Genomic DNA, 12,453 nt, shown 5'->3' with positions numbered 1-12,453 from the left:
CAATGTGATGTCTTTTCTTGGAAAACATAATACACGTATTGTACTTCACGTGCTTATTTTGTCCTTGATGGACCGGAGGAATCAGATGACATTTTCCTGACTGATTGACTGACTGACTGACTGATTGATAATAAATGGCCTAAGCTGGGGCTGTCGGATCCAGCTTACATTAGCAAGTCTAGTCTTTGGGTTTTATTTTTTTTATGTAACTCTTGCTTCAGATCAAGCAGGATGACGAGCGCCTGGGCCCTTTCTGCGGCCGGCAGAAGGCCGATTGGCCGGAAGAGGTCAAAGCAGATAAACGGATCGAGATTTCTTTCGTGTCGGACGCGTCTGGGGCCAACCGAGGCTTCCGTGCGCGGTACAGCACCGCTGGTAAACCGCGATTTTCTTAATAATATGATCATAATTGCCTTTCCTGCATTTATTATTATCAATAATAAATCACTCAAAATCCACGGAAGACCTTTTAAACCTAACCTGTTGAAGTTTCAGCTCAGTTAATATTACACTTTTCGACAAAATAGTGCCATGCAAACATTTTCGTCAAACAGCACTCTTTATCACCGAAAATCAGTCTAGTATCTATTGACTGATCTTTGGGAATCACCCACAATGCTCGATTTCATTTTAATGCCAGCAAGCCAAATGGAACAATTTCACGGAATAGTATCAGTAATTTGATAATTTGGTGGGATACTTCTGGGATAATTGAAATGATTCCATGCCTTTAAAATTAATGATTTTTGATGACATCTTCTTAGCATTTTTTTTTTTTACTAAAATCAACATCTCATTACGAATACGTTTGGTAACTGGAGTCCAGTGCACAGTAAAATACTTCAGGATTTAGTGGGGAAAAAAGTATCAGAAAATGGCGTGTAATGTCGGTAAATAGGCCTACTGTACACAGAGCTAGTCTGACTTCAGATTGTGCACATGAATAAGGCTTACACGCACTCGCCGAACCTAACACGAGAATTGTTGTTTTTCTCGGATTTTTTTTCTGATTCCTTGCCTTTTAATGCTGGTTTTATCTCAGAGACATATTTCCGTTTATTTTATAATAACCGGTTATGCCGGTTTATACGGGGACTGAAAATAACTCTTTTGAGTGCTACTGTTATAGGTAAACCGTGCGTGGCGTTGGATGTACCTGCCAATGGTGTCGTGTCTGTGTCCAATACCACGATGGGACACAACGCCACGTTCAGCTGCGAGAGAGGCTTCAGACTGGTGGGGCCCGCTCAACGAACGTGCCTCGCGTCTGGGCAATGGTCGGATAGCAACCCCGTATGCGAAGGTGGGTTGGAACCCAGACTGACTATCCTCAATCTGACTGCTTGAGGGCGCTACCGAGTGAAGGTTTCACTTCTGAGCTCTCAAAAGACCTGGGACATAATGACGTCACGCTTTATTACATGTGCGCTCTCCTATGGGAGCCAGGGATGAGATCCACCAAGTTCCCATATCAAAGAGTTACGTCATTATGTCTCACGGCTAAGATAAATTGAGAACGTGCGCTCGAAATGATCCCATATGGATCCCTAATTAGCTACCCAGAATACTTTGCGTTTCCTTCGCAAAATCATGTGAAAATAATTAAGTTTTAATAGCGGTCAGCGCCTAGTAGACCGGATACCTGACCTCATAACATTATCTGTATAATTATGAGGACAGGCAACAGGACTTGTGCTTCTGATATCTTATTGGCTGTTCGCGCCTTTGCTGTGCCGCCTCCCTTATAGTTTGATTGGTCTACTTCACCTGCACACTCATGTGCCCGCTTAACGCAGCAGCATATTGGTACGCGCGTAGAAATTTAAATTAGGTTGACCTATACGTCATGTTATTCTGACAATCGACGCGTTTGCCCGTATGACACTTTAAACGGATGTCCACAACAATCCACCATTTAGCCAAACTTTCCGCATCAGCACAACAAATGACGGACATAATGACACTTGTCAAAGGAGAATATTATAAATGATATATTATTCTGTCACAGTGGTCACGTGTGAGAGCCTGGTGGATATTAACAACGGTCAGGTGACTGTGGATGACGAAACGCTGGAATGGGGCACAGAAGCGGTCTACTACTGCGACCCCCTGTACGAGCTGCGCGGCTCCGATACCCGTGTGTGTCAGGTGGACGGAGAGTGGTCCGGCGAGGAACCATCATGTGTTGCAAGTAAGTTCCTCAACATCACAATTACCCATCGCGGTAGAATCGCGTCAACGCACTTTGTGAATATTGCCAAATTACATGATATACAAATGGACGCGGAACGCGCACAATCCGAGACAAACAAAACGTAACGCACATTATTATCATAAAGTTTTCTAAGGTGCGTGGCTAACTCGCAAACGGCAATATGTCAAATCATGTGCGGACGTGTTCAGTGAAGTTTTATAATCAGACACATCTGGGCAGGAAAATGTGTCACTTCAATGTCACTACCATTTGTTTCGAGCCGGGATACCTAGAGCATTGGAAGTTTTCTCTTCGAATCGTCTTTCATGACCGGACTTTCCCCCGAATTTATATCGCTTGACAGTCTGTGGAGAGAGCAGAACCCCGCCTAGGAATCCTCCCCGTAGACGTATCGTGGGCGGCAGGGAGGCGAGGAAAAACTCCTGGCCCTGGGCCGCCCGGATTTCGATCCGCGCTCCCAACTTCGGCATCGACGGCATTCAGTGTGGTGGCTCACTGATCTCCGAGACCTGGGTGCTGACCGCGGCCCACTGCGTTACCGCGAGGAGAACCGCCATCTTCGGCCGGGTCGTGCCGGCTGACTCAGTCTCCGTCACGCTCGGTATCCACGAAATCAGTGATACAAAAGGAGAAGTTGTGAGTACCCCCCCCCCCCTTTTTTTTTTAAAGAGGATTACTTGTTTGTGGTAGTGAAACCCAGGATTCATCGAAAGTCCACTTGTAGCTTTAAAGACAACTAAAGAGAGCATCAAGTACGGACTAAAAACCAAAACCAAAGACTTTTCGGACGCTTGATGGAGCAAACACACCTGTACTTTTCTACGTTTGCGTCATTTTGAACACGCGCACAATAGATTAAACATGACGAATCAATTATTATTTACTTCTTTTTGGTAATGAATGAAACCAAGGATTCCTCAAAAGTACCCTAAGCACTGTAGCTCGAAAGCCTGAAGAAACCTATTGAGAGAAGTCAATGAGAAGAAATGACAGTTTTAGAGGTGGGAGGAAAAGCCCAGAGGAATATTCCGAGAAAAAAACCACGGAATCAGGCAGGGACTGAAAACCCAATCCACAAACATGTTTTGGCCCGGGCGGGATTCGAAACCGGGTCACAGCGGTGGCAGGGACCGTTTTGGTGCTACCAAGCATTTCAAAAGTATCCCATTCGCCATGGGTTGAATTTATACCTTGGTCATATTGATGAAAGGTGAGGAGAGTGCTACTGCGCCATTTTGATTACCATTTTGATAATTGGTATTTGCAATTGGTCATACAATCTAAAGGAACACTGTAATGTACTGGGAACGATTAGTTGCAGTATTATAAAAAAAAAAAGGCTCGAAAATCAGAATTTTGAACTTACTTAAAAAAAAAAACTTTATTCGGATTTCTTTTCCCTTAAATGCAATGTTGTCTAACCTCATTACTCAAAGAATAATAGAATAAAAAAAACATTTCAAAGCCTCCGAATGAAAATCGTAGGTTTTTGTTTGCCAAAATGCTGTTTTTTAACAATACAATTTAAGCTCAACGTGATTTCTTGTTTGCACCTTCAACAGAGAGAGGTGTCTGAGATAGTGAGGGCGCCCTCTTACGATGCAGCCTCTTTCGATGCTGACGTAGCCTTGCTTCGTCTTGCTCAGCCTGTTGCGCTAACTAACCGCATTAGCCCTATCTGCGTCCCGGATGCTGACACTTTCCGGGTCGGGAGTGACTACTCCCTTTACGAAGATGAAGAATTCCTCGAAGAAGCCGTAGCCATTGGATGGGGTAAGGCTTCTTGGCAGTCGCATCTCTTCGCATTCTTTCTTAAACTAGCCTAATAAATGGCAGATGTACTTTAAGTTCTTTTCAATAAGCCAGACCGGTTTCAACATTGTACACATCAAGATTTGATGAGTTCTTGTTGAATGGTTTGCCGTTTGCGTGCAAAACTCATAGCGGGTATCAGCAGAATTAAAGACATTGTCTTGTTCTCGTGTCACCACAACATTTCAAACAGTTTTTGAATGCGAAGTGTTTTGGGGTGTTTTTTTTATACTCCAATATTTGTGCGAACGAAATTTTCTATCATAAAATCGTCCAATCTTGTTATGCACAACGATGACTTTAAGTAAACCCAACTTCAGCAATCCTTTCTTAAGAAAGACTTGCTGAGATTCGTAAAAGGCAGCTTTTTCATTTACACATGAAGAAATTAACAAGGTATATCAAAGGAGTTCTTCAATACATATAAAAAATATTGATAAAGAGGAATGTCTTTACCAAAAATATATTACATGTACTTTGGGTGAAGCTTCTTTCAAAATAATCCTTCCTCCTTGCACACGTGGGGCTAAGTGTCCGATATTTAGTTCACTCCTCTCATACTCATGATCAAAGAGTTCTCTGAAAACCAGTTTGGTGTCATCAGCCCAAAGTACTTGTACACCTTCGACTTTGCGGAGTTCAGTTTCCATCTCATGAAGACGGCGCCAATTGCTGGAATCGGGCCCCAGGCTCCATACTTCCATGCTTGATTCCGCCTTCCGCAACATCCATTTCCCAGCGATGGTAAGCTGCTTTGATCCACTTAGGAAGGCTTCCCCTTCGAGGCTCCATACTGTGGACCCAAAAACCACAGCAAACTCATTACAATCCATCTCCTTCTTTTCCAAAACACTCAGTTCCTTACCAGCATCGACCGTAAGCTGAAGACCCAATGCTAGGTTCCACACCGCCAATGAAGACTCCCCATCAAGCAAATAAACTCCCATTAGATACTTGCTGCTGAGTTTGCAATCTGAAAACATGTGGTCTCCATCTGGACACTGGAAGCTTCTCAAAAGTTCCCCCTTACTCACGTCCCAAAGGATCACGTCCTCAGCGGCGCTAGCTGCCATATCACCACACAGAGCTAGATCCTTGATGTTTGTTACGTGTCCTCTTAATTTGTGGCATACTTTCCCATTGGCACTTCCCCAGACATAAAATTTGCTTAAATCGGCTTGCATCGACGGCTGACCAATTACAAACGTGTCATTCAAGTGGAAGCTGCTTAGAATGGGCCGAATAGTCCTCACCTCAGCCAACCACCTTCCTGTCCTACAATCAAAGGTTCTGACAAATTGGAACGTATGACATCCCACTACTAAACCTACCCCTTTTGATACCAAAAGGTGTTGCGGTTTCCATCGGTACTTTGTTCTTAAGTGAAACGTTGGATCACCTACAGAGTCGATCGGGACTTCTTCCAGCTGGGGTCCAAGATCCCAAATCAAAATGTTGCCACTGAGATTGGCATAGACGAAATAGTCTCCATCACAGTCCTGCAAGGTAAATATTGAAGAACTGGGGATGGGTAGGCATGGAACCCAATGAGTTATGTTGCAATATGGCTCCTTAGCCCAATTGGCTTCCAGATCAAGAGCCTTCAGGAAGACTGCCTTCCACTCACAGGTTGGTTCTAATGTCTCAGTGCTCTCTCCTATCAAGACATGGCTGTGATCTAAGGAACCCTCGTCCAGGTTCAGGTCAACAGCAGTGCCATAACGCTCCCAGCCACGAGCCAGGCATATTGGTCGCCACAGACGGTCCCGATTGGTCCTCTCTCTCCAACCTCTGCTACACACAGCCAAGCGACACAAGTCAGTTTCTGAGAGGTAGGACAGAATTCTCTCTGTCACTTCAACGGGAAGACCACGAAGATAGTCTGGGATGAAAACAACGTCTTCAACTTCTGACAGGTCTTGAACCTGTGTGGGAGATCCACTGGACCAGTGACCTACGCAATGATCCATATTAATCCTGTGCAAAACAAAAATAAATAAACCGATACTGAACACATGTTATCAGTACACACCCATGCATGACAAGTGCCAAAAGCAGACTGAACCAAAAAGGAACAATTACCGGTAGGCTGGGGGGGGGAGAGAGAATCCACACAGATTCTTTTGTTTGTGTTTCAATCTTACATGGCTCACAACCCTGCGCTGCACTATCAATGTATGAACACATTTTGCAAGTACATACATGTACATGTATCCTGGCCTCCATTTGACCTACAGCAATGCGTGTGTGAATTCTGACTGGTATCTTGATATCATCAAAGTTTTAACTACATGTACATTGCACATGTACCAGTGATTTTGAACATGTGTTTACATTTAGAAATTATACAAGTCAATAACATTAATGATGCATTTTCTTGAAGGTACATGTAGATTTGTATGTAGGCCAGTATGCTACTATTTGTAGTCAGTCCCCGGAAAGTTTGGGAACATTTTGTTGTTGGGTCCTCCACAAAATATGCATAGCTACACTGTGCAGCCCTACAGACCAACAAACATGTTCTTTTGTCCTTGGGTACTATGCATGTATAGATTTGCTGTAAAACATAAATTGTGTTGTGAAAATCAACGCCTGAAGAACACTTTTACGGTGAGTTCAATCCAGCTGTGTTGTCTTGTCTTGTTTTCAGGCGAAACCGAGCCAGGTTCTACGTCAGATTTCTTGAAAGAGGTGTATCTCCCCGTGATTGACCAGTCGACTTGTGTGGAATCGTTTGAGGGTAGGGCCCAGGAGGGATACGTGATCACAGATAACATGGTGTGCGCTGGAGCATCTGAAGGTAAGTTGGGTATCTGACCAATAACCTGGGTCCATTTCACTGAACTCAGTGCCGAGGCTCACAACCGGGGCTTTTTAATATGAGGCAAGATAAAAACAGAACATGAGGGGGGGGGGGGGGGGGGGGGCATGGACCGGATGGGGGAGTGGTGTTCTTTCAGGGGGGTGGATGGAGAAGGAGACAATGCCCAGAAACCGTACCACAGTACTTCTGAAAGCACTGGTACCTTGTTTTGGGTTGGGTTTTTTTGCATGCCAATTTCTTTTAATTACTTGTAGAAACAAATTCAAACACAGCTTCATATAGTACACAAAACAATAAAAACTTGTAATTTGTTATCAAACAACAGGCCGGTGTTCGTGTGTAATAGCCAACGACATCATTTTTCAGACTAGCAGCCTTCTAATGATCACCAGGCGCGGATCCAAGGGAAGGGGGTGTTGGGCTAGAAGGGGATGGGCCCCCCCCCCCCCCCCCCCCCCCCGCCCCATGCTCTGACACCAACAATTATGTAATAATAATTAACTACATGTACATGTCCACCTGTCCTTATCAATCGGGCATTACAAAAGATGGGCCTGACCCCACTCCCCCTACAAAAATTCCTGGATCCGCCCCAGAGCATGGGTTGCCTGGGGCAACATATTAAGTCTACGAGTATGATCTAATTTAAAGGTAAGGGACACCATTTCCAAACATTCGAAAAGGAAACTGACAGATAATCATGAAAAATCTTACGACATGAAATGTCTTTTACTTCTATGTAAACAATACGAGCATCCTGTGAAATCATTGCTCCTAGAATTTATGCACCTACATGTAGTATGCTGTCATTTTTTAGATAAATCATTTTGTTGTGATGGTTAGGACCACGCCATCGCACTTTTAACGAAAACATATATGCTCTGTGTTGAGAAAAATGAAGGTGCATTTTCACAGCTCTCGAAAAAAAAAATGTCAGCTACATCTCGATACGTTTTTAATAACGTGCCCCAGATTTACACTGAATTTCTCCACTGAATGTCCATTTACCTCTAGGCACGCACAATTATAATGCTTAGAGTGGAATAATAATTTATTAGGGGCCTATATCACTTTAACTGAAAATTAAAACAAAGTTTCAACCATTGGTATTTGACTATGCTACTCCCGCACTATGCTACTGCTGCTGCGATAAAGACTAACAATCCGGACTATCATGCCTCTATAGATCATTCACGTGGTACCACATGCATGGAGCGCCAAAAGTGGACAACCGCATTTTTCCATTTTCTGCTGCTAGTAAGATTTTAAGGTTTTTAGAAATTGCAACACTAGTTTAAAAAAAACTCAATTTTCTGCTAGCAGAAATTTAGATTTTACTTTGACGACTATCTCAGCGCCTCAAAAGTGGACAAATAAAAATCTCAAATTCTTACTAGCAAAAATATACAAAGTGGACAACTTGCTTGCAGAAATGTACATTTTATAGGCCTAATGTCATTTTTCTGCTAGCAGAAATTGGGTTTTTACACTGACACCTCAAAAGTAGACAAACCAAAATGTGCAATTTCTCTTAGGAAATATCCATCACCATCGGGTCACCTTGTACCCGAGTCAACTTGTACCCCACACTCGAGTCAAATCGTATCAGAGTCAACTCGTATCAGAGTCAACTCATATCAGAGTCAACTCGTAACTGACTGAACTCTTACGTCCTACTTGAGTCAATTCGTACCGCCAATTATACAGCCCGTTACATGTATTTCATGTCATGTCGTATTTGTCTTTTTTTCTGTAGTAATGTACAACGTAATGCATTTGCAACAGGGGAATTCATGTTTTTGCTTTTGTTCACTAGCAAAAAGTGCTAACACTCTCCATCTTTACCCCAAGCTTTTCAAACCTAACTTTTCAGTGGGTATAAGTTGTCTGGAGTACAAGTTGATTCAGGTACAAGTAAGACGAATTCGATCCGGTACGAGTTAACTGGAGTACGGAGTTGGAGTTGATTCGGATACGAGTTGACTTGGATACAAATTGACCTGATGAATATTTACTTGGTTGTCCACTTATGAGGTGTCAAGCAAAGTTTTCAAGGTAAAACCCAATTTGTTGCTATCACTGAGTAGTCCAGTCCCTATCAGCATATTAAAAATCAGACTATAGGCCCTACTTGTAGCCTAGCAGAAAATTGACATTTTTAAAAACGGGTTTTGTTGCTTCTAAAATCTGAACTTATGCTAGCAGGGTTGTCATCATGGTTGACAACTTTTAGAGTCACAATTTTTGCTAGTAAAAAAAATTGAGATTTTTTTTAAGTTGCCCATGTTTTGAGCCTTGGCGCCGAGAGAGTTGTCAACATTTCTGCCGGCAGAAAATGGAGTTGTTAGTGTTTAAAACCCCGGTGTTGCAATTTCTAAAAACCTGAAATTGGGAAAACACGGTTGTCCTCTTTTGGCGCCATGATGATGAACCGTATTGAACGTGTGTGTGCACGAAACTGTGCATGCATACCTATACGTAGTGCTTGTACAGTATGTGCATGCACACTGTACATGTACATGCACATAGTACATGTACGTGCGTGTAATGCGAGACACTGCACTGTACTGTCTGAACTCCAAACATTGTCATTTTCGAGGATTTGGCAAAGTAAAGAATAACAGAAATTTACACTCACCAGGGCTATGGCTTATGCTGGTCCTTACAGCCTACTTGGTTCGGCTGCAGAAAGCACGTATGGCTGAATACTAGCAGTTTTCTCGGAAGCAAACTCCCTGCGCAGGCTCCGTTCGCATGTGGGCCGAGTTTGGAAGTGTCCTTTGACCCCTGGGTCAGATCAACGTAGACTTGTTCCCAGTCCCCCATCACCGATTCTGACTTAAAATGCAGTGGGAGCGGGACAAGTGGGCTTGTGGGGGCCCATAGGCCCCTATGCATTTTGGGTACACTGTTTTTAACTCTCAAGATCATTTATGGATACCTCAATAATTTCAAAACCACTTGATGCCATTTTTCTGACCCTTTTACGGGCAGGGCATTATGACATCCGGAAAAAAAAAACGATTCCGATAATTCACAATTTTTTTTTCATTTTCGCATTTGGCCAGCTAACCCAAGTGCTACATCATAAGAAAAAATTAATTCCATAAGTTCGCCTCTGTTTGGGGTGGGGCCACATTCAAAAAAGTGGGGGCGAAATGTGTAAACAGAAGGTCTAGCAGTAGCAGGCAGCTCTTTGGGGCGTGTCTTTTTTGCCTAAAAGGGGACATATCTTGCAAATGAACAAAGAAAAACAACAATATTCCCCATTTTTTTTATTTTTAAGACTTTAATTAGAAAAACCTTTAAAGCTGTTTAATCCTGCCATTAAATTTTAGCTGATAGGCCTTTACATTTAGGCGTAAAACTAAAATGTCAAAAAGGGGTAGGAAAAAAAGTGATTTAAAGGCTAAATAATATGCCGGGTTTTTTTTATCCTATTTTACTCTCGTATCTCATATTGCTATTTTCATTTCACAACTAAAATTGACGCAAAGTTTGATTTATTACTCACTTATTTTCTGTTTTTGTCCCTTCCGTATATATTTTTAAAAATATTTTAATCCACCCTAAGTATCCCCTTTTATGTGCCGAATTTGCTTCAAAGAAAAGACATTCCAGCTCCGTCTTTTCTAATTTCAGTGAAACAAAATGGATTTTCAGGAAAAAAAAGTACGTTTTTATCATTGCCTTGTAAAGAAAAATACTTTCTCTTGCACAAAAGCGAAATATAATTTGGATTTTGCTTTTTAATTTGCTACTTAGACTACTTATATGCCAAATTCAGAAACAGATTGGCATATAACTTGGGATAATATTTTGTAATTTATGTTTTCCCCACCCCAAAATTATGAAAGGTGTCCCCGCCCCTTGAGAGAAAGTTTGTCCAAAATTGTGTTTCAACATTTCATTATCAACTAAAGGTTTTTATCTGCAAAAAAGTCTTGATAAATGACTCTCCTTTTGGGCTGCTTTTGTCATTTTGTTTTACAAGGGGAAGTGCAACGTGTTTAATAGTACAACGGCTGGTTTGATGTACATGTATATTTCCATCAAAAGTAGTATTGGGGTATTCAGTGAGGATCAGTCGTCAGATTTCCCCTCGAAAAGTTTGAAAACAAAACGATATAATTTTGATCGGGGGATCAGAATTCATTTTGTCCCTATTACAATGTTTTGTATGCGTAGGTGGACGGGATACTTGTTTTGGTGATAGCGGTGGCCCACTGATGTTGAAGGACCGAGTTCTGGAAAGATACCATGCCTTTGGCCTGATTTCTTGGGGCGAGGATAGATGCGCTCAGGAGGGAGACTACGGGGTGTACGCCAAAGTTGGGAACTTTGGCACTTGGATACGCCAGATCACTCAAATGTAAAAAGAAGACAAGATCATGGCCGGCACGAAGTCTTGTACAAGACGGCCTTTACTGCCTTTCATGGATGCACCTTCAAAAGAATGAAGGTATATAATCGATATTCTTTACATGCTATATAGACAAAAACCAAGTTTGATAGAGCAAAGATGTATCACGTGTACATAGCGGCAGGAGACGAGACTATTATAATGCATCGTTGGCCATTTCCCAAAACTCGGCTTCATTCACGACTAGCTACACAATGATAGTTGGGGGAGTTGATTCAAATAAACACACATTTTTGGGATATATGATTCGAATTACAAAACCGGACCCAATACGAAGTACATGTGCGTGTATTCTGTGTTAGGGAGCTATGAAAAATGGAGTGCAAAGCCTTGGCCGGATATGACTCCAAGTTTTGGAAAAATATCTTTAAGACAATATTTTATATTCAGTAATCATCAATAGAGTCAGCATTAGCGTCGCTTATTGGTCAAAAATCGACACAGCGCGTTGTTGAACCGATTGCGTTGAAACACCGTACGGAGCGACAATAGGGTTACAACTAAAATAGCATTTTCTTTGTGAAAGCATTTCCCTGAAATTAAGTATCGGGTTGAGAACTTGGGAAAACATCTTGAGTTACACATCGTCATGGATGGGTTCATTAGTTATACAGTATCTACATGAATTCTCCAAGTCTTTTCGGTCCAGTTACATTTACCAGTGTATACAGTACTGAAGTAATGGCACTGACAATCTGATAGTTATTGTCATACAAAATTCTTGTTTCACTTTTCTCAAAACTTAGAATTTTAACACAGATGTACTATTATTAAGGTTAAATGTACAAAAACCTGGTCAAAAAACCCCAACATTGACAATTAAGAGATACGAGCGAAAACGATTATCAAAATTCTTCCAGTAGTGATCAGCAAATCCTTCAAATTAGATATTGAATTAATTTAGATGAAAGATTTTTATTTCATGTTGATCTTTTCAGTGCATGGAAAATACTGATTTGCCTGTATTCCAATTCTACCAAATACTCAGCTTAAAGATAATATTCCATAATATCACTAAACTACTACTTTTGCCTAAAAAGAATTACCTTATAGGCCATCAGCCTGGGGGTTTGGTCAGTATCAAATCAGGGCATAAATGATTATAGTGCGCATGCGCAAGGTATACATCCTCTGGAGTGGTAACAAGCATTTTGATGGACATTTTGAAAAAAAAGGGTG

The 12,453-nt window shown here is 41.8% G+C and overlaps 2 protein-coding genes across 2 annotated transcripts in view; one reads left to right on the top strand and one right to left on the bottom strand.

Moving 5' to 3' along the window:
* LOC119732519 (mannan-binding lectin serine protease 1-like) overlaps nt 1-12,435 on the top strand; it is a 29,160-nt gene extending 16,725 nt beyond the window's left edge. Inside the window, exons 6-12 of the mRNA XM_038206077.1 lie at nt 222-375; nt 1,130-1,303; nt 2,009-2,191; nt 2,559-2,851; nt 3,778-3,988; nt 6,678-6,827; nt 11,040-12,435. Coding sequence (XP_038062005.1) covers nt 222-375; nt 1,130-1,303; nt 2,009-2,191; nt 2,559-2,851; nt 3,778-3,988; nt 6,678-6,827; nt 11,040-11,227 — 1,353 coding nt within the window. The 3' untranslated portion in view covers nt 11,228-12,435. The remainder of the gene's footprint in view (nt 1-221; nt 376-1,129; nt 1,304-2,008; nt 2,192-2,558; nt 2,852-3,777; nt 3,989-6,677; nt 6,828-11,039) is intronic.
* On the bottom strand, nt 3,570-9,648 carry LOC119732520. The gene is made up of 2 exons (XM_038206078.1): nt 9,490-9,648; nt 3,570-6,004 (listed from the first exon to the last, which is right to left on the bottom strand). The coding sequence occupies exon 2, from the start codon at nt 5,995-5,997 to the stop codon at nt 4,480-4,482; it is 1,518 nt and encodes a 505-aa protein (XP_038062006.1). The 5' UTR covers nt 5,998-6,004; nt 9,490-9,648; the 3' UTR covers nt 3,570-4,479.
* Nucleotides 12,436-12,453: the final 18 nt, after the last annotated feature.

This window comes from Patiria miniata, unplaced genomic scaffold, assembly GCF_015706575.1.
Source record: "Patiria miniata isolate m_02_andy unplaced genomic scaffold, ASM1570657v1 HiC_scaffold_24, whole genome shotgun sequence".
Classification (NCBI taxonomy): domain Eukaryota; kingdom Metazoa; phylum Echinodermata; class Asteroidea; order Valvatida; family Asterinidae; genus Patiria; species Patiria miniata.
Note: the sequence above shows the minus strand (reverse complement) of the source record. Positions and strands in the feature narration are given on the sequence as shown.